At 42.7% G+C, this 20,687-nt stretch overlaps 2 protein-coding genes across 2 annotated transcripts; both read left to right on the top strand.

Moving 5' to 3' along the window:
- The first annotated feature begins 176 nt into the window (after positions 1 to 176).
- Positions 177 to 11,848, top strand: aldh16a1 (aldehyde dehydrogenase 16 family, member A1). The gene is made up of 17 exons (XM_085402890.1): positions 177 to 448; positions 1,636 to 1,735; positions 1,864 to 1,990; positions 2,077 to 2,234; positions 2,320 to 2,397; positions 2,945 to 3,132; positions 3,695 to 3,853; positions 3,937 to 4,095; positions 4,267 to 4,423; positions 4,572 to 4,647; positions 4,898 to 5,003; positions 5,294 to 5,427; positions 5,522 to 5,695; positions 6,663 to 6,867; positions 6,970 to 7,155; positions 8,760 to 8,885; positions 9,024 to 11,848. The coding sequence occupies exons 1-17, from the start codon at positions 359 to 361 to the stop codon at positions 9,195 to 9,197; spliced, it is 2,397 nt and encodes a 798-aa protein (XP_085259016.1). The 5' UTR covers positions 177 to 358; the 3' UTR covers positions 9,198 to 11,848.
- Positions 11,849 to 18,305: 6,457 nt separating this feature from the next.
- Positions 18,306 to 20,005, top strand: LOC146670805 (ferritin, middle subunit). Its single transcript, XM_085402889.1, has 4 exons — positions 18,306 to 18,625; positions 19,040 to 19,186; positions 19,364 to 19,489; positions 19,594 to 20,005. Exons 1-4 carry the CDS (start codon positions 18,524 to 18,526, stop codon positions 19,747 to 19,749), a joined length of 531 nt encoding a protein of 176 aa, XP_085259015.1. The 5' UTR covers positions 18,306 to 18,523; the 3' UTR covers positions 19,750 to 20,005.
- Positions 20,006 to 20,687: the final 682 nt, after the last annotated feature.

Here is a 20,687-nt window from a genome sequence, read left to right as displayed (position 1 = left end):
TAATTTGTATGAGTTTGAAAAAACTAAAACTAAAAACTGGATTGATTGTGCTTTACGAAGTTAAAAAAGGTTATTTTCATTTTCTCAGTGTCCATACATCCTAGTACGGTCTATCTGTGTTCTGGTGAACTTAGCGCACACAATAGCGGAAGTCGGGAGGAGTGAATCCTCTCGCTCTCACGTATCGATCTGCGCGTTTCTGGCAGCTCAGGGAAGCTAGCACGTTTCTTTCAGAGTCGGAGTGACGCTCGAGTTCCCCTTCTGCCAGCTTTCTCTCTTCGTATTCTTCCTAACTCCATCCAAGAACGACCACGCACAGCGACGGCGAGATTTGCTCCCACAGTGGTTTCTTCTTATTATGGCTGTTAGCAGCACCAAGACAGTGTACGAGATTTTCCAAAGCATGGAGTACGGGCCAGCAGCAACTTCTAGCACTGCTACTGCACAGGTAACGTTCAGATTCATATTCGGAGACTGCTTTGAAACTAAACTTACTCACAGCACGCTGTGCTGCGGAGTTAGCGGATACCTATATATAAGTTATTGGACTCGTGAAGTTGCTTAACCGTTAGCCCAGTGTACCTCACAAGACAAACATGTGACAGAACTAGACACATAATTACATTATAATGTGTCGAGGGATTACTGTTCATGTAGATTGTTTTTTTATGTCCGTATCCCACCGTAGTCCGTGAAAAACATTGTAGGGGTTTCCTCTTTTTACCTGAACTTGAAAAGAGTTTAACAGGAGCTTCTGCCAAATACCAAATGTAGAAGATGGGATCTCTCAATAAAGGTTTACCCCTCGTTCATGGTGCCAGGCCTGCTAAAACTAAGTAAAATCAGCTGGCTACTCCCATCTTCTGTGTACAGTCTATGATTGCTAATCTGCAAACAGCTGTGTAAAAACAGCTGTGTAAAGGTTTTTGTGGCTGTCAGGACATTGAAGGTTTACAAAGAGTGCTAAATTACTGGAGAAGCACTCAAACCACTAGCATGCTGTCATTTGACAGCCCACATCATGTAGCGCATGAGAGACCATAGTACCAGCACCACGGCTCAGTTAATACACACTGCTAAAAATTGCCGTTGGTGCTTTGCAGAGAGTTGAGCTCTGTACTTTGGTCTTCAGTCTGTAAATAGCTGACACTCTTCACTTTGCCTACCCGCCTTTATCAGTCACTGCCATGTATATTGGTCTCTTCAACCAGTAAAAAGGTTTTTTTGGTTTTGGGTGCTGCTCATCTGCAGGCCATAATTTCACGAGTGTGCTAATGACGATGTTAACATGTTGTGGATTTAAAATGTTGAGAGCACGATAGACTGTAGTTTTCTTTTCTTATTTTCAAAATAATGCACATCTCTTATATGCAAATGCTTAGATTTGCAAAAACATTAGAAGGGCCTCCTTTACCTGTAAGACTCCAGATAACAGCTTGTCTGAGATGTTCGGCATCCTCATCCTCTGTACTCATACAGGCACGGTTTGATAAAAGGGAAGCAAGACTTTTTTATTTTAATTCAAGGATTTTCATAAATCTGCAGTAACCTTTTAACAAAACTGAATCTGTGTGGGAGTGTTGGTCTCTCTGTTCTGGAGCTGATCCTTCCCCTGTTCCCTCTCTTCTTCATCAGGCCTGGCTGGAGCATCGTTCCCGTTCTCTGGGTCTCTTCATTGACGGTAAATTTGTCTGTTCAGCAGACGGACGGAGCTGCTCCCTGGCTGATTCTAAAGGTGAGAGCAGCCTAAGCACACAGTTACACAGAAGTTAAAACCTCTTCATTACAAGTCAGTGTTTCAGACTTTTTACAAACATCCTAATGATAATGATGGTCTCAGTGTTTTGCCTGCCTGCTCTCCAGGAAGTATTGTATGCAGCACAGCATGCGCTGAAGAAGCTGATATTTCCCAGTGTGCCTCCTCTGCTGTTAACGGTTTCAAGTCCTGGAGCAGCCTGAGCTGCAACCAAAGGGCCAAAGTGCTCCTCAGGTCCAACAAACACACCTTCACACACCTCGCTGCTTTGTTTTTGAGCCACCAGTTTAACATAAAGATGAATTTCTGTCCTCTAACAGGTTGGTGAGTGTCCTCGGGCAGCACGGCCAGTGTCTCTCAGAGTTGTGTGAGCTCTGTGAGGCCTCCTGCGCCACTGCCGCCCTGGTCAGGCTGCTGCAGTTCTACAGCAGCTGGGCGCAGCTCAGAGACACACTCCTCACTGACTGGACACCTCTGGGTAAGTGAATTCAGCTATCTTTACAAAATGCTCTCAGTCTTTTTATTGTGGTGTTTCATAATTTTTCTTATTTTTTATCTTCCAGGTGTGGTGGCAGTGGTGACCTCGAAAGACTGTCCTCTCTATTCTCTTCTGCTCAAAGTCCTGCCAGCACTGGCTATGGGTAAAACACACACTGATGTTTGTAGCTGAACCCTAATCTGACTCTAACATCAAATCTGAACATTTCAAAATCGTCTTAATACCTGAGTTTAAAAGTGAAATACTGAAATGTCTCAGTTTAAACATTTGGGATGAAATACTATTTTATAAGAGCTTCATTTGGTTCTTATTTACTTTTCCTGCAGTGTCCCAACTTTTTCAGAATTGGTTTTTGTGGTCCGCTGTTAGATCTTAATTACTATCAAATGTATCCAGATCTTTGATATGGGAAAAACATCAAAGCACTTCTCTCATCAACCACCAAAGAGCCCTGCAGCCTGTGGTTATATTCATCGATTCATGCTTTAGTTGATTAATAAATTATATGGTTTATTAAATACCAGAAAATTCACCCAAAGGCCAAAGATGTGTAGCTTAAGATTAGTCATGAGAGAGAAGCCAGTTATCTCTTTTTGTAATTTGTTATCATCTTAATCGTTTAGGTTTTATATCTTTATTTGTGGTGTCAGAGGAGCTGTGAGGTATAAATGAATGCTTCTTCCTTCTAGGCAACTCTGTGGTGGTTGTCCCCGGTCAGAGCACGGCCCCCCCAGTACTACTACTGGCTCAGCTTTTTACAGGAGCAGGACTTCCTGCTGGGGCTCTTAATGTGCTAACAGGAAGTGACATAACACTGGGTGTCAAAGTGGCCCAGAACCACAGCATCAGTTACGTCAACTACTGCGGCAACAAGGAGGTGTGTTTGTGTGCCATGTTTGCATGTCTTTGTGGGGACCAGAAATGGGAATGTTACTATACTGGGACCAACAGCCCTTATGGCAGGGGTACGGAGCTGCAGGTGTCCTGCAGGTTTCAGATGTGTCCTTGAGCCAACACAGCTGATTTAAATGGATAAATGACCTCCTCAACATGTCCTGAAGTTCTCCAGAGGCCTGATAATGAACTCATCATGTGATTCAGGTGTGTTGACCCAGGGTGAGATCTAAAACCTGCAGGACACCGGCCCTCGAGGCCTGGAGTTGGACACCCCTGCCTTATGGGGACAAAATGCCTGCCCCTTCGAGTTTGAGGGCATTTTTGAGACTCTTAATGTGGTTTTGGTGTCAGGGTTACTGTTAGGCTTAGGCGAGGTTTGGATTAGGCATTGCTTTTTGATGATTAGGGTTAGGGAAAGCATTGTCAATTAGACGTCCCCACTAAGATATGAAAACACGACTGTGTGTGTTTTTGTGAGAGTGAGTGAAATGGAGTCCAAATGGTTGAGCTGTGTGTAAGAAAATGTTTCCCTGCTCTTCGAGGACGGAGTGATGCTGTGTAAGGCCACAGCAGGGATGGGAGTTCCTGTGGCGGTGTCACCGTGCGTCGGCTCCACCTGTCCCTTCATCATCTTTGAGTCGGCAGACATTAACAGTGCCGTGGATGAGGTGATGGAGGCCGCCTTCAGGAAGAAGAAAGAGGTACGCTCATAGAGCGACGAGGTAACTCCTATTCCAGCGACGCATCCCTGAGCCTGTTTGACGGGACTCCCCTCTGCCTGCAGGTCTTCTGGGTGTTGTGTGTGCAGGAGAGTGTGGTGGACAGTGTTGTTGCCCATCTCCGGTTGCGAATGGCCAAGATGAAATGTGTGACCCTGCCCAGTGAGGCAGACAGGGAACGGGTGGATGCTGCTGTGCAGGAGGCTCAGCAGCTGGGAGCCACGGTTAGTAAGAAGACTTTGAGACATCAGGGTTTAAAAATGTTAATGCCAGGAAAAGTTTCAACGAACTTGAAGGTTCCCTTAGACTCGTCTGCTGATGGTGTGCACCACTTTGTCTTCATTTCCTCTGAGTTTACTGCCCATAACTAGCAGTTTTAAATGATCTCTCCTCAGTTGGTTCAGTCCTGTGCTGATCCCACGTCAGGTGCCCAGTATCCTTCCACTGTGCTCTGTGGGGTGGCCCCCTCCTCACCATGTGTGCTCAACCCCTGTCCCGGACCACTGCTGCCCCTCATGACCTTCAGAAGCAACACAGAAGCCGTGACTCTTGGTAAGAAGCTTCATGTGAAAACGTCTCCTATAAGACACCAACGTGAATAAGGTTTGAGGGTTTTTTAAAGGGTTGCATTTGCATCGTAATCAGAGACCTGGGCCTGTGTTGAACAAGGCGCCGGAGTAACATTTTCTGCCCTGTGCAGGGAACCACAGTCCTCACGGTCAGGCAGCATCCATCTGGACCGAAGACCTCACCCTCGCTCTGGAGACAGCTCAGAGGTGCATCTGCATTCTCTGCTCTCTGTCCTTCTGTTCTGCTGTCTGTTTCCTCTTTCTCCTTCTCTTCGTTTCTTTGTTGACTTTTCTTTTTACTTTCATATACAGTCGTTTCGTCACAACCACCTGTGCTCGGTGTAAAGCGAATACATTGACTTTCATGGTCGGCTTCACATCTCGTGACTGTCCATTTAGTACTAACATTCATATTTATTTCCTTTAAAATGAATATTTCTTCTTCGTGTCCTGCCAGGTTGTCAGTTGGCTCTGTGTGGGTGAATTCCCACTCCATCTGTGACCCCTGTCTGCCCGTCTCCGGTCACAAAGACAGCGGGACCTGCACCGATGGAGGACAGGAGGTTTGTTGTTTTGACAGGCCGACAGAGCCTGGATCAGTAACACTGCTTGCACATGCTGCTGTAGTTCAATGTTTGAATTCAACGTCCCCTGGGTGTCGTCTCACCGTCCTTAGTTTAGTGTTTTCTGTTAGGCTCATATAGCCCCGCAGCACTAATAACCTTGGTCTTTAGATATGAGGTTCTTATTGGTCTCCAGCTCCGTAGACACCAGCTCCTGCAGTGCAAAACATCCCTACTAAACACGCCCACATAAATCACTCGATAGTTATATCCCCTCTTTATCCTGTCAGGGTCTGTACCAGTTTCTACGCCCCTCCTCTTCCTCCCCCCCTCTTCCTCGCTCCTCTCCCGTCTCCATGGACTACACGCAGTTCGGAACAGAAACGTCCCCACCTATCATTCCTGCTGAGTCGGACCCTGCCAGGTATGTTTGTGAAGCATTATAGCTGGTAAATGTTGCAGGAAAAATGTGTTGCACAGCACTAATCGCATCATTACATTTTCTTTCGTTTTTCTAGAGCCCCTCAGTCCCACCTGCAGTTTGTTGCTGGTAAAGCATGTAAGTCAGTGTCTGGCTGCAGTGTGGCTGTGCAGCCACCAGGTGGTAGTGGTGGTCTGTTGGCCTACTGCCCAGACGGGGGCCGGAAGGACGTTCGCAATGCTGTGGAGGCTGCTGTCAAAGTCCAGCCAGGGTGAGAGCGCAAACTACCTGTACGTGTTTGTGAACACGTACAGGTCATTCAAAAAAACCACAAACACAACTGAGGTTTGTGTACTCGCACAACAGATGCTGTTGAGAGTTTATGAAACTGCACAGATTTTCCAAGATGTAGTCACTATATTAGTGGAAAAGCCATCAAGTAATGACGTAGGTACAAATCATCCCTGTAGTATTTCTGGATGGTTTCACAGGTTCTTTCAAGTCTTTTCTTAAAGTGGAGACGGGGTTCAGCTCCCAGACCCACACCTGCACCTGCTTCCACAGAAGGGCTGAAAGCTGATTGTGCATTGAGACACTGCCGGTCTGAGAGCAGAGTGCTTTGTTGGTATACTACGGTAATATGAGGATTTTAAGATGTGATTATTTAAGACCTTGAAGGATTTAAAATGAAGTTCTGCGTCTACGACAGAGCCACTAAAGAAATGTTAATATTTTTAACTTGGAGTCAGACGAGGCTGTTCGACGAGTAGAGTCACAAAGCAGAAATCTGGAGAGTGAACTGAGCAGCGTAGATCCACTTTAATGTTGTTTGTTACATTTTACTCCATATACACAACATGTAGATGAGTCCTCTGAGCCTTCCATGTAGAACATTGTGTTCTTAATCTGCTCTTATCAGCTGGTTACTGTAGGGCCGGGCTGTGTGCGTTTGCCATCAGTCAATGTACAACTTGACTGTGGGAACAGATAAGAAGACAAAGTGCAGAGTCATGAACTCGACACAAACTGCTTACAGAGTTCACTGAAATCTCACAAACACAAGCTGTGAAGCAGGACGTGTGGCCATTACTCATCGGCAGTCTTTAACAGTTGATAGATTTTATCCACGTGATGAAGCTTAACCTGACGGACACATAAATCCCAACAAATGGCATCAGGCTTTTGTTTTATTTATATTATTATTGTTGTATTTCTTTGAATGCCTTTGTCTCTTACAGCTGGATGAAAAAGAGCCCGTCTGCACGTGCCCAGTCACTCTACTCTCTGGCCAAGGGCCTTGAGGCGAAGAGGCGGGACATAGCTGCAGCAATCAACACACAGACCGGCCTGTCAATGGACGAGGCTGAGAAGGAGGTGGAGCTCAGCATTACCAGGCTCAGCGTTTGGGCCGCTTACTGTGACAAAGTCCAGGGAGGAGCGCTGGTGAGACCTTTCATGTTACTCAAAGCTGCTAAAGATGCTGAAACATGATAGAAAAGTATCAGCTGAGGCCGTCTGATCGCTCGTTGTTTCCCTCTCCTTCAGCCCATGCCAAACTCTGGCTCCGCTCTCTCCATCCCTGAAGCCCTGGGAGTCATGGGGGTCGTCCTACCTGACTACAATCCCCTCCTCTCCATGGTAACCGTGCTTGGGGCAACTATTGCCACAGGCAATGCTGTTATTATGGTCCCCAGTCAAAAGTATCCACTGCCTGTCTTGGCATTCATTAAGGTAAGTGTATAAATGTGCTGCGTGGCAAGTGGCAGGAAACCTTTAGAAAGAAGTTGCATGTTTCAGTCGGAACACAAAGTCAAACACGGTGGAACAAAAGTAACACGAACTGAAGCAATACGTCTTTGTTATTCAGAGGCAGCTGACCTGAATATCGTCTTAACTTCGGGGTCAAACTAGTGATTGTACAAGTGAATAGAAAAGTCTACACAAAAAGAAAAGTCTGCCCAGGTTTGTATGAATGTCAGTACACTGTGTGGGTCAGAAGCAGAGCTGCTGTCATTCTAGAGGAAAGGCTCGCCACCCTGCAGCCATTTTAAACATGCGCGGGCACCTGTGTGAGCATGTCGATTAACTTTAAATTCAGTCGTCAGCATGACATAATCATGCACGCGCAGAAACGCCAGTCAGACGTGATAAGAAGCGCCGTTAAGCAAAAATAGTAATAAAGGCTTTTGTCCATTTTGTGTCCACCGCCACGTTTGCTGGCGTTTCTCGTTTACTGCAGCAGTTTGCTCACATTGCTCAGGAGGTGCACGTCCTGGGCAGGGAGCACCGAGTCAAAGAGACCAATTACACGAAGAGTCTCTCAGTATGTCATTCTGCGCTGTGATTACAGCCGTTCACCAGCTCTGTGAACAGTCCTCGTAGCCATTGCTCACCGGTCACGACAACGAGCATACTAACAACCATGAAGCTGAGCTTGTGGCTCAGCTAACATGTGACTCTAAAGTGGCTGTTGGTGTGATGGTAAATAGTGATCTGTCTAAGTGTTAGCCTCTTAATAATAATTTGAGGACAGGCTGTGCAGGCATAAGGGATGTGAGCCGAGGATAAAGGAGTCTTCGTGCGTTGAACACATGAAATGAATTGAACTGAAATAAATCATCACCGGATGAGTGTTACATGTCTGCACCTAGCTGTTTGAGGGTAATCCCTAAATCTGCACAGCTCTGTGCGGCTGACCTTGTCAGGTCACGTCTAACATGCGTGCACGTGTTTTGCTTTACGTGTTGCAAAGAAGCTCTGAAGATGTTTTTAATCAGGTCAAACCTTGGAAAGAACAGCTGTTTACTCAAATGGAAATAATGTGCAAAGGTTTTAGAAAAGTCTGCTTATAGTGTCATGATTGTTTTAGTTATGTGCAGTTCCAGATCCTTTCAGTGTTGCATCTATTCTGGGTTCCCCCAGATGTTTGGTTGGCCTGCTATTGTAAGACATGGTGCCTAAATGTTTTTGTACAGCCTAAGCAAAAAAAAAGAAAGAAAAAGACGTAGGTGAGTGGACTGTTGGTTAGATAATGCTTCCTAATGGAGAGTTTGAAAGTCTTAAATTGTACCTTAATGTTGCGGGCCTGTTTCTAGTCAGTTTTTCTAAGTTGGTCAGCATTAAAAGTGCTTGGTCAGCGCAGCTTAAGCTGCAGTCGATCACGAGGCTGTCAGTGTGAACTTGTGTGCAGATCTGTTTTCATTTAAGATGAAAACTTGACTGCAGAGTTGAAGCAAGTCTTCGGTTTCCTCAGCTTGACCTGCATTAAAAAGCACCGTGAATCATAAAAACCGGTTGTTATCTTTATTGCACCTTTTCCTTCTCCTCTTTCTCAGGTGCTCCAGTCCTCGGACTTGCCAGCAGGTCTGGTAAACGTTATTACAGGAAGTCGAGACCAGCTGACTGTGGCTCTGGCTAATCACAGTGTCATCAAGGCCATCTGGTACTGGGGCAGTGCTGAGGTGAGGCTAACTCTTTTAGCTAACTCATTTTGCATTAAACTGAGCTCCTGAGTGTAGGATTGACTTCCTTCTCCCAAATTAGGCCTGCCTCATATAATCGCCTACACTCACTTCACTGTTTCTGATTTCCTGCTGCAGGGCTGCCAGTACCTCCAGTACACCTGCACTAGTCCACTAAAAACCCTGCGCCTGTGTGAGGACCAGGAAGGGAAAGACGGGGAGCTAGACTGGACTCGGTGCCGTCCGTCATTCCTGGAAGAAATGTGGAGAAGCGCTGTGCAGTGGAAGAGTGTGTGGATTCCTACAGCTTAAAACAGAACGGCAGGAAGAAGGAACAGAGTTACAGTTTGGATCATGGAGCGTTTGACTGTGACCTGAAAAAGCAGAAATCATCACAGGCCAGACGGCGACAGAAGGGGAGGAGGGCTTTTAAAAGCAAAAACATTCGATGTTAAATTACATTTTGAGATTATATTAGGAATGGCTGACACAAAGCACTTAATAGACAGACGAGGGATTCAATGCAGCTCACACGTTAACAGTGTTGCTGACTTATGAGCTGATTTTTGTTGCCAACATGGTTTAAAAATGATCCTAAAATGGAAAATGTGGCGATAGATATTCACTGTGATTAAGACGAAAGGTTTTTCCCTTTTACGTCCCTGTGACGGTCAATGCAGAGACCCTAAAAACATTTCACTGTTTTCATTAAATGTATGTCGGTTTACTGAAGATTATCGAGCAGAGCAGTAGCTGCCCGTCAGAAGAATCGATTCATTGTTGAGTTTGTCATTTTGGTTTTTAAATAAATATAAAAAACAATGCTAGCCAAAGTAACATCCGTTAGAACTACTGCAACGTTTTGCTTGATTAGTCAAAACAATAAACCTGAAGGTTTATTAACAACAGCTGCTCTTTAGTAATTCCTTTATTTTAGTCATAACAGGCTATCATGATAATAACCCTGCTGATTTTCTACCTCTGTTATGTGTTTTTTAATTAACCCTCACATGTCTGATCAGGTATCACAAGTTATTTCAAAGTAGGTCATGTTCACATTTCTTTCCACGTTAACGAATAATCCACGTGAACCGTGACAAACCTCAGGAGAACTTTGGCTCAGATTATTGCGCCTGTGTTGCAGGGTCAGTGCATATTAAATAGATAAAGTTGTGTTATGGGCTTGAGCATGCTCTGTGGGGGCCATTCCACTTCCTGCTCAGAAGTTAAGACAGACAGAAATGAGGTGCAATTCAGAAAAGGTCACAGCAGGGGGCGCTCACAAGGTAGTTCTCAGTGATCAGGAGTGAATACAGATAAATGTGAACAATATATATATTTTTTATTTTGTTTTTGACAATACAGCAACACTTATGTACTAAAGTTTTTCTGAGAGAAAAGCCAAAAAAATACTTCCAATCTGGTGACGTATGCTGAGAGGTCCTCGAAAAAACCCTTTGTGGCTCCTGTTTCTAAACAGCAACTAAAACACACATTAGATGTGCGGTTTAACTACAACAGAACCTTACACGTATAGGAAGCAGCGGGTATCAGAGGCTTCAACACAGCTAGCCGTTGTTTGTGTTCGCTGGCTTGACAAAACCTAAAAGCCCAGTTGGAGATAACAGGAACCTCGACGCTGGTTCTCAGCTTTCTCCTGTCGTAGCTGCAAATCCAGCTACGTGCATAAGATTAGGCAGCAGATTTGAATGAAGTATAAAAACATTTGTTCATTTTTTTGCAGTTTGCACTTCTGTAACTTTACAGCTGGCCTTCATTCAGTCAGTTTAATAAAGTCTGGCTTAACAATCATGCAGGTACTTAAAACACGCTGTAAAGAACGGATCCAGAGAAAATGTTTTACTTCAGGATCTTTCTAAACCAAAGCACCGGGCTGTGTTCAGCATAAGTTACCATGGTGATTTAGTAGAAAGAGAGCAACTTTTGTGACACAGGAAACTCTTTAAGCTCAACATCGCTGACTGAGGATTTAATCGAGCTTCGCAGTGCACCACTCGGGCGGCTCCTGCACACTTCATGCCTGCAAATGTTCTGTGGAGCTATGATGTATTTCTTTACTTAGAGGGTTTACTACAAATCAAATGTGCAGAGCCCTTCGACTTAAAATCTAATGATATTTTCCAAAGAAAAGTGTCCACCCAAAATGTAAAATTTTGGACTGCATCTCTGTCGTCCACTGTTCATTCAGAACGGTCTTGTGAGTGCCCCGTATAAAAACCCTGAACTCCACAGAGTGTTTGTTGCTTTATTCTCAAGCTGCCAGAAGCAGCTACAGTTTGTGTGATTTGCCCCGGTGTCAGAATAACAAGCATTTAGCTGAAGTTTGCACTCCTGGAGCTTCTAAAGAATTATGGTCTGCATCTTGGTGCTAATTATGCTGTTCGCATCTGAGCAATCAAATCACACCAAAGGGAGTCCAGTTTAACTGCACTGAAAAGAGTTCTCCATTGAAATATCTCAGCTGGGGGGAACTATGCATACTCTGCAACTAGAAGCCGCGTCAGCCTTACAGATCTGTCAGTGACTCAGCAAAACAAACAAAAAGCAGCAGTACATGGATCCAACTTCCTGTGTCATGTGTCTTTTGCTGTACATTAATACTGTAATTTGTAGCCATGAAAGGTCAAATCTGACTCTGTCGTGCAAAAACATTCCAAGTGACATTTCATTTGTTTCCAAATTCACATTGTGAAATAAAACAAACAAATGTCAAGTGTGTCTGTTTAAAAATGAATATTTAAAGAAAACGATTATCTGGAAATGTATATTTATTGTTTTATTTCTTTTCCCATTACTCACAAATACATTAGCTTTTCTAGCTTCTAATGTTTAAGCTATGTTTCTACAGCTGTCTGTGCTGTTGCAGAATTCTTCTGTAGATTCTTTGAAAGCTGTTTTTCTCTGCTACACGTATTGCATCAACACTTCTTAAATGAATAAATCCGGACTACTGATTTGATCAGTGTCTCAAATTATTTTATGCATGGAATAGGTTAAAGAAATATAAATGTGCTTCCTGCATTATCTATTTTTTATAAGAAAACAGCAGCGCCGCCACTGCACATTGTAAACCTACTGGCTCATATGTTTGATTGTGGCACTGTGACTGTGATCCTGGTTCTGCTGGAGGTCTCTTCCTGTTAAAAGGGAGTTCTTTCTTTCCACTGTATCCAAGTGCTTCTGATTGTTAGAGTTTTCTCTCTTATTGTAGCGTTTTTCCTTTGTAAAAGTGCCTCGAGGCAACCGTTGTGAGTTGGTGATATACACTCGGCCCCCTTTTGTCTCCAGAACATCTCTACTTCTTCAGATTCAACAAGGTGCAGGAAACAAGCCTCAGACACTTTGGCCCATGTGACACGATGGGTTTGTCAGCTGCACGTCCATGATGCTAGTCTCCCATTCCTCCACATCCTAAAGGTGCTCGACTGGATTGATATTGAGTGCAGTGAACTCACTGTCATGCTCAGGAAACCAGTTTGCGATGACCTGAGCTTTGTGAAATAGTTTATCCTGCTGGATGCATGCATCAAAAACTTTAGCTTCAGTTTCCTGTTATTAGCTGACAGGAGTGACACCTGGTGTGGTCTGCTGCTGCTGTAGCTCAAGGGTTGACATGCTGGGTGTTCGGAGATATTATTCTGCAAGTGATTATTTGAATTACTGTTGCTTTACTGTCAACTTCAAGCAGTTTGACTTTTCTCATCTGACCTCTGACACCAACATGGCATTTTAACCCAGAGAACTGCAGCTCACTGTATATCTTCTTTCCTTTAAATAAACCTTGGTTGGAAACATCCCAGCAGGTCAGCAGCTTCAGGAATACTCGGACCAGCCAGTCTGACACCAACAGCCGTGCCACATTCAGAGTAAATCACATTTTCTGATCCTCGGTTTGAACATCAGCGAACCATCTTCACCACGTCTACATGCCTACATGAGTTGAACAAATGTACCTAACAAACATGAGAAAGTATGAATACAGTTCTTTTCGTTAATTACTACTAGTTCACACAGATAACTGGTCAAAAACAGTTTCGGTAACTCAAGTACACTTTTGGTTCCTTCGTTCACACTTTCTGTTCCTTGTTCGTTTTTCCAAACCGGTCCCATCCAGCAGAGCACTGAGGTAAACGTACAATGAGATGCGATCACGAGGTGTCCTCCCTCTCACGGCCCTGTGACAACAAAAGCAGAACAGAGAAAAAGGAAGACGGGTGCTGGCGGCTGCAGAATGCTGACTCACAGCGATGACATCGCACAACACTCAGCTGAACCTGATGGTACAACCCGGACTCATCATCTTACACGAGAGTGCACAAAATAAAGATGGCAAAGCTGCTGTCTGAACTGCTCTGTCATCTTTGTTAAGCATGAGAGTGGAAAACAAAGCAAGTGTAGCCACTTGATGACGAGTGCTTATGTGTTGTTGCAGGTGTTGGTGAAGTACAGTCAACACAGGACAGCTTACAGTGCTTTTTAGTACGATGATAAGTGAGCAGTGACTGTGGATCTGTCTTTAGCTCGTCCTTCCTTCCTTTCAGCTCTGTGGTTCCTCCATTTTCACAGAACACTAACTTATGTGATTGTTGTCTCTATACTGTGAAAGCCTTTTATTAACAATCATTTTTACTGCAGGATGAAATTTAGTTATAAGACTTGAGTGACGTAAAAGCCATGTGAACACAAAGCTATCTATTGGGCTGGCATTAAATACAACATGTATTTGATTTTTTTTATTTTATGGAACTTTTTATGTCTACTTCCTTATTTCTTAATATGACACAGGAACTGGTGTCTTTACTCAGGTCATTATTTATTTAACAGTTTTATAACTTTTCAGATTGCAGTTTTCTTACCCTTGCTCTGTACCAAAAACTACAAATTTCTCCACTGATTCTGAATACTCTGACAAAATTAACACCTTTATGTTTTTCTGAATCCATTTTCCTTTATCTTGAAATATATGTAGAGGTGTTTTAAGTTTTTTTTTCTGAGGTCATGGAAAATGTCTCTTATTAGTACATGGTCCTGATTGGACAGCGCCGCTACTGACAAATCTTATAGAATATGATGATTGCTGTGCCCATTGGCAAATAAAACAGTTAAAACAGCTCCAACTTAAACGTCTACAGGTATAAATGCATCATATGTAACACCTGTAGCTCTGACGCTCTGGAAAAACAAGTGTTGCTTCTCTGACTGAGGAATGTGTTATGTAATGATGTCTCTAGCTCTTGCAACTATGCTAAAAATGTAATGTGGCTTTATTTTGAACATGTTAAAATTACACAACAGCAACTACAAAAAAAGCACAAACAAACAAAAGGAAACATAAGGAAAAAATAACAACAACATTTTCAAAACGAAGTAAGAAGAAGGAAACGCTTATTTAATCCCACGCATGTTTCCACAAGTCATAACTAATAATCATCAGTGTGATTAATGGCCTGTCCTACAATAAATCCGTCCTTAGAATTTGTTACATGCATTTGCTTTTATAATTCCAACATCGTGGCAGGAGAGTTATTTACAGATGTGCAAACACATATATACTGTGTAGATAGCGAGTAACAAAACTATCTCCTTCTTGTACCTTGAAAAAAACCCCATAATTTTGTACCACTATTTAAAATGTGTCAAACTAATAAGATGTAACCTTTGCAATATCATTGATGTGTTTGAGAGAGGTATTGTTTACTCTCGTACATTACGTGTCAGCTAAAATCACACACTACAGCAAATCATAAGGAGAACTAAACCTGTTCTGAGACATATTTTAGAGACAAGCGGTGTCGGCCTACGTGACTGCCACTGTGTGTGAAATGACACGTTCAGCCAAAAGGCTTACATATGTTCTCCTTAGTGTGCAGGAAGGTATCAATTACTCTAAGACAAGCAGACATGGTGGAAGTTATTCACTGGGAAAGAAAGAGTAGATCAGTAGGCTTTCTCTGTCATTTCAACTGCTTAACCTTCCTCTCGTGTTAGCTTTCTGTTATCATCTCTTATGTTAGCGGGTCGGTTTTGACCCGTGAATTAAATCAGCTATAAAATATACTAAAAACAATAAGTTATCATCCAATTTGTTTCTCATCTCTTGGTTACCTTGTTAGGCTTCCTTATCCATGAAAATGTTGGTTTTAATACCTTTGGTGTGGGCCTCTGGGTCTTTTTTTGTCACTATACCCCTCGATTTCAATTAAAAAAAAATTGTAAAATTAACCTCAAGAGAATCATATTAATAAATAAAAGGTTTCTGTGTTACCTGAGTATTACTGAGGGGTATAGGACACATCTCTTAAATAAATCTGTTTTATTGATTTTTTTCATTTTAAGATTAATAACTAAAATGACATCGATGGTGTTACGGGTCAATTTCGACCCATAGACATTTACATCAAGAAAAGACAAAAAAAGTTTGTTTTTTTTCAGCAGTAGACCTTTAATATAAACTGAAAAAAAGAAAAAGTCCTCTCCTCCTTTGTTTTGGTTATAGCCGTGGGTAATTGTGGGCTTTTTATCACTTCCCAATGATACAGCTTCACCTCAGTTTCCTTTGTGAAGTTCTTGTCCGAGGTCATATCTGGTAAAAAATAAAATAAAATATCACAGCTGATATTGTGATCCTGCAGTCCAGTGGTCATATGGAGGACCACACATTTTCATTGTTTCTTCTCAGGAGTGCCACTCGCAGCTTTGACTGTGAAAATCTGTACATTCCAGGCATAGTTGGTTTTTGCATCACAGGCTTCCCAGATTTTTCTGCCGTTTTTCCCTTGCTTACTGGGTATATATTGCCGGAAGGGGCATTTTCCTCAAAAAGTGGACAAGACATTCATCCACTGTCACTGGCCCCGGGATGAACATCAGTGGTAGAAGCTGCACCCATCTCTCCCAGACATCCCTGATGGGAGCAAGTTTGTCAGACCTCGGTCTGGTCTCTCTGTTGTCAAATCTGAGGACTCTTGAATCAAAATGATATCAAATGTGTGAAGTGACATCGTTGCCCAGAAAATGTTTCTGCCTGTCGATGCATCCCATAGACGATCAGTGGCCTCATTGCAGCATCTGTACACTCCAGCAAGAACAATGAAAACATCCAGGTATTCCTCATCATGTCGCCATTGACTTTTTTTCCTTCAAGGTTTATCATAGTAATGATGATTCTTTCTAGTGACAATGGCATAAATATCTCAAAACATCTCTTGATGTCACTGACTTTGGTCAGAGCAAACCTTGTGATTCCAGGGGTCATTTTGATGACATTTGCAGCAGCTGCCCTGCCATGTACATCATGAGGTACTGAGCTCCAAAAGATCTTACCATTTTTGGACTTGAATCTTTCAGCCGGAGTAGCTTCAGCACCAGCGACCTCCACCTCTGATCAGATGTGTCTGTGTCTTCTGGATGATAGTCCACATTGTCTTCCTCCTTAGAAACCTGAATCGCTATGCTGCTCTGTGTCCTCTCCTTCATTTTCACCAAAAATATGATCCAGAACTTAGCTCACTGTGAATCTTCTTCTCATTTTTTGTATGCTGCAAATTGTAAATGTGCACTCTGGAAGTCAAATGGCCACTCAAATAGTGAATTCACCTCACATGCCCGTGTTTATTTTGTTTTGTTTTTGTGCAGGTATACTGCAAAAAACATGCAAAATAAGAATCCCCTAAAGCTCATATGATTAGGAGAGGCGCTTGCTGTAAGTGTTTTAGCTGACAGTGCACTTACGATTTCAGTTTTGGCTTTAATTATTGCTTTATACTCATAATATTATACCTGGGTCGAAACCGACCCTAACAACACAAAGGTCATAATTTCAACTAGGGCATTTTATAATTTAGTGAAAATAATTTTTTATTTTTTATTTTGTAGAAATAGAGGTTCCTGACAAAGTCAAAAAGCCTTGATACAATAAACAAATGTATGTGATTTTTTTATGCATTTGAAATTTAAAATGGGTCGGTGCCGACCCTAACACGAGAGGAGGGCTTAAAAGCAAGTCTAGTGATGTTCTTTCATTCATTTTATTATTAGAAAATGAAGCTGAAAGGGTGCAGCAAAGAAAATGCAGGCTCCGTCCTCGTGCTGGGAACACGTGATTACCAGCACACCTGTTCAGACTGGCAGGTCTCTCGGGCACAGTGGAAAAGTACTGCTCACACCGCTGTAGGTGTTGTCTTGTAGTGCTTGACTTGATGTAAAGACAAAGTCAAGTTAAAGATAAACGTACAGAAGAGATATTTATGATTACATGAAGATGAATATTAAAGCTTACTGTATGTGTTTTGGGCTTTCTATTAAAAACATATCATGAGTGGATTTACTTCTACATGCACTTTACATAGAAAGGATTGAGTATGTGACGTTGTGTTACACTTATACCTCAGCTGCAGTGAGACTATTCAAGGACAAGTTTCATCTAACACGATACTTTTACATAAACAGACTAATGCAAAAATGTGTATACATGTCTTAGTTTTCGTTTTGTGTTACCCAGCAGTAGTAATGTTTCCGCCTGGGAGGTTCTACTATTGCTGGTAATGTCTGCCAACAGTGCTGTGGTGTTGAGCAATGCAATGCAATAAGAAACTCTTTGGTTGTAAACACCATTATCAGCAGTTTTTGGATGTCACGTGTTAGATTTATGGCGTAACTCTGCCTCAGTTTATGCTGCTTTTATGTAACCATTAACTACAATAATATGCAAAAGTGTTCTTCTTTTATACTTGTTGGTTAGAACAAATGCCCGTCTAAACAGGTTGTTTTTGGAATTTTTCATTGATTCAACAAAAGAAGTGGAAACACAGTATGTGTTTTATTGACAGGCTGCAAGTAACAAAGCACCTAAAGATGCAATTTAAAAAGTTTTCTGTTATATATCGACACAATTGGGTCAACCTTTGGGTTTTGTGCCTTTTTGGCTTGAATGTTTCAAAGATCAGTCTTAAGTCCCTTTATTAAACAAGCAAAAAACATTTGTTTAAAAAACTTGTCCAGATAAAAACTTCAAACGCCCTTCAGAACTGGGAATTATTGAGGTCTGGCTACTTGAAAAAGAAATATCAGCTTTGGCTCAAGACTTTTGCACAGCATTGTACGTATTAAACAAAGAAGCGATTTTACGCGTTTTGAGATTTATCGTTAAATATCTTATATATGTTGCTTGTTACCTGTTGAACTACGGAAAATGCTTTGTCATTGCACGTGACTATCTCCCAGCAGGTCACATTAAACATTAAAGTGGATGATGAGTTTTCTACGAATCAGGAGGAGAAAAAAAATGCAACTTCATCCTGTGAGTCACAGCTGGTACAGACACCCCGGCTCAGTGATTGGTGGAAACATACGTCACATCTTGCGCGAGCACTTCCGGTGGAGTATAAATACAGGGACCCGCGAGTGTGCCGTTTCACACCAGGGGAGAAATCTTTGAGGAGTTTTTGCTTCAACAGTGTTTGAACGGAACTTCTTGACTTCGTCCCGCTTTGTATTTCAGCTACTCTGCACTTCGGAAGAAAAACCCTTTTCTACTTGAACACTACACATAAAGTCGACGTGAAGCTTTATTTTTGCACCGTTTTTGTTAATAAAAAGCACAAGAAACGCCAGCCGAAATGGAGTCCCAAGTGCGCCAGAACTACCACCGCGACTGCGAGGCCGCCATCAACCGGATGGTGAACATGGAGCTGTTTGCGTCTTACACCTACACTTCTATGGTGAGAACACGTCATGTGATGCTGATGTCTGTAATAACCTTAGTCTCAAGCTATATTAGCTTAATGCTAGACAAAGAGAACGGAGTAGAGTCGTTAAATGTAAAGTCCGGTATGTTGTTGCTAATTTCAGTAATGCATGATTTCAGTCGCAGCTCGTTTGTTGGTTGTTTATCACAGTTGGGCAGGTTGCCAGATGCGGAGTGTATTTTCACCCCAAACACATCACCGAAAAACCCAAATGCTGCGTCGTGCTTCGTTTGGCTTTTCTTTAGTCTCGAGTTCAGCAGTTACCTCGGTCTAAACCAGCTGAACTATTGGTGATGAATCATGTCTGTCTCCATAACTGTTTGTCACGATGCTGTATTTGCAGAAGAATTGGTGCTGTGTACTAATAACCTGTGTCTGATTTGTCAGGCCTTCTACTTTGACCGTGATGATGTGGCCCTGCCAGGCTTCTCCCACTTCTTCAAGGAGAACAGCCATGAGGAGAGGGAGCACGCTGACAAGCTGCTGTCCTTCCAGAACAAGAGAGGAGGTCGCGTCTTACTCCAGGACATCAAGGTGTGTACAAACTGAACCAGTCCTGCTGTGACATACCTGACTGTGTCTCTAACACAGAAACTGGGATTAAGGAGCAGTGTTATGACACTTGTTCTCTTGTTGTTAGCGTTAGTGTGTAATGTGTATACAGAGCTTAAAACAAGTGTTCAGTCTCTAACAGAATTGTTTGTTGTGCAGAAACCAGAGCGTGATGAGTGGGGCAGCGGGCTGGAGGCCATGCAGTGTGCTCTGCAGCTGGAGAAGAATGTCAACCAGGCTCTGCTGGACCTGCACAAGCTGGCTTCTCAGCATAATGACCCTCATGTAAGTGGGAGTTGGAGGGAAGAGTTTGGGGTTAAAGACTGAACTAGTTGATGCTGTGTATGTTTGACAAATCATCAAATGTTAACTGTAGTTTGTTTTCCCAGCTGTGTGACTTCCTGGAGAGCCACTACCTGGATGAGCAGGTGAAGTCCATCAAGAAGCTGGGTGACCACATCACTAACCTCACCCGCATGGATGCCCACAACAACAAGATGGCAGAGTACCTGTTTGACAAGCACACTCTGGGTGACAAGAGCTAAATGCTGAGACGTAGAAGTGAGCCTGGAGTCAGCATGTTAACAACACAGGCTTTGAAGTAAACTCACTTCTGCTCCAGCTGATTCTTTCCTGATTTCCTCACTTTAAAGCTGGCATCAGTTCTTGTATGTTGTGGTGTTTTTGTGTGAAATGTCACATGGAGCGATGGATGTTATCAGGGTATGGCTCTGCTTCTAAGCTGTCTGACATTTGGAAATGTTTCTGATCTGTTCATCTGAATAAACATTTTGAGCTGGATCTTTGGTCTCTCTGCATCAGTCACTTATCATGACTCATTTTATTATAGTTTAGATCAACTGCTCTGTCAGATGTATGCCTATTCAACAGACAATGCATTTAAGTATAGTGTTTCAGTTCAAATGGCTTCAGAAGGAGTTTGGTGTCAGATAGGCTGGTCCAACTATTTCAGAAACTGTTACAGGATTTCTCTACCCTGCCAGGAAGTGTAAGAGGGAAAAATCCTGTGAGGTTGTTGAACCAAAATGCCTCTTTCATAACACCCAGATTGCTTCAGGTTCTTATGGAAGCCTGTTTCCGCCACAAAAAAAAAAGCTAGTATCAATAACTCGAAATTAGTTATTTTCTCGAAATTTCAAGAAATATAACTCGAAATTTCGAGTTAGCTCTGCCAATCAAAAATATACATGAATGAGGTCGCTTTCTTGTTACCCGGAAGCATATGGCGCAGGACCGCGCACTCAAAAACGGATCCCAACAAATTAAAGTATGTTTGCTGATAGTAACACCATGTGATTCGGCTAATAACAGGGATTTCATCATTTGTGAAGCCAGGCTGAAAACACTCAGCAATCTGTGCATTCACGACTGGATGTAATACCGGTAGCTTAGCTGTAGCATTTGTAGCTGAGGGCTTCAGCTTCCGGGTAACATGGAAATGACGTCATTCACGTAGATTACT

The sequence above is a fragment of the Rhamphochromis longiceps genome, linkage group LG4, assembly GCF_057381845.1.
Source record: "Rhamphochromis longiceps isolate RC_006_pf linkage group LG4, R_longiceps_female_GT1.1, whole genome shotgun sequence".
NCBI lineage: Eukaryota > Metazoa > Chordata > Actinopteri > Cichliformes > Cichlidae > Rhamphochromis > Rhamphochromis longiceps.
The sequence above is the reverse complement of the archived record's forward strand: the minus strand, read 5'-3'. Positions and strand labels throughout refer to the sequence as shown.

Bases quoted from the DNA above. Each gene is read 5' to 3' on its own strand.
- aldh16a1 (XM_085402890.1), top strand. From the start codon at position 359: ATGGCTGTTAGCAGCACCAAGACAGTGTACGAGATTTTCCAAAGCATG. The intron at 2,235-2,319 runs GTAAGTGAATTC...TTTATCTTCCAG, and splicing joins CACTGACTGGACACCTCTGG to GTGTGGTGGCAGTGGTGACC. The intron at 7,156-8,759 runs GTAAGTGTATAA...CCTCTTTCTCAG, and splicing joins CTGTCTTGGCATTCATTAAG to GTGCTCCAGTCCTCGGACTT.
- LOC146670805 (XM_085402889.1), top strand. From the start codon at position 18,524: ATGGAGTCCCAAGTGCGCCAGAACTACCACCGCGACTGCGAGGCCGCC. The intron at 19,187-19,363 runs GTGTGTACAAAC...TTTGTTGTGCAG, and splicing joins TCTTACTCCAGGACATCAAG to AAACCAGAGCGTGATGAGTG. The intron at 19,490-19,593 runs GTAAGTGGGAGT...TTGTTTTCCCAG, and splicing joins CTCAGCATAATGACCCTCAT to CTGTGTGACTTCCTGGAGAG.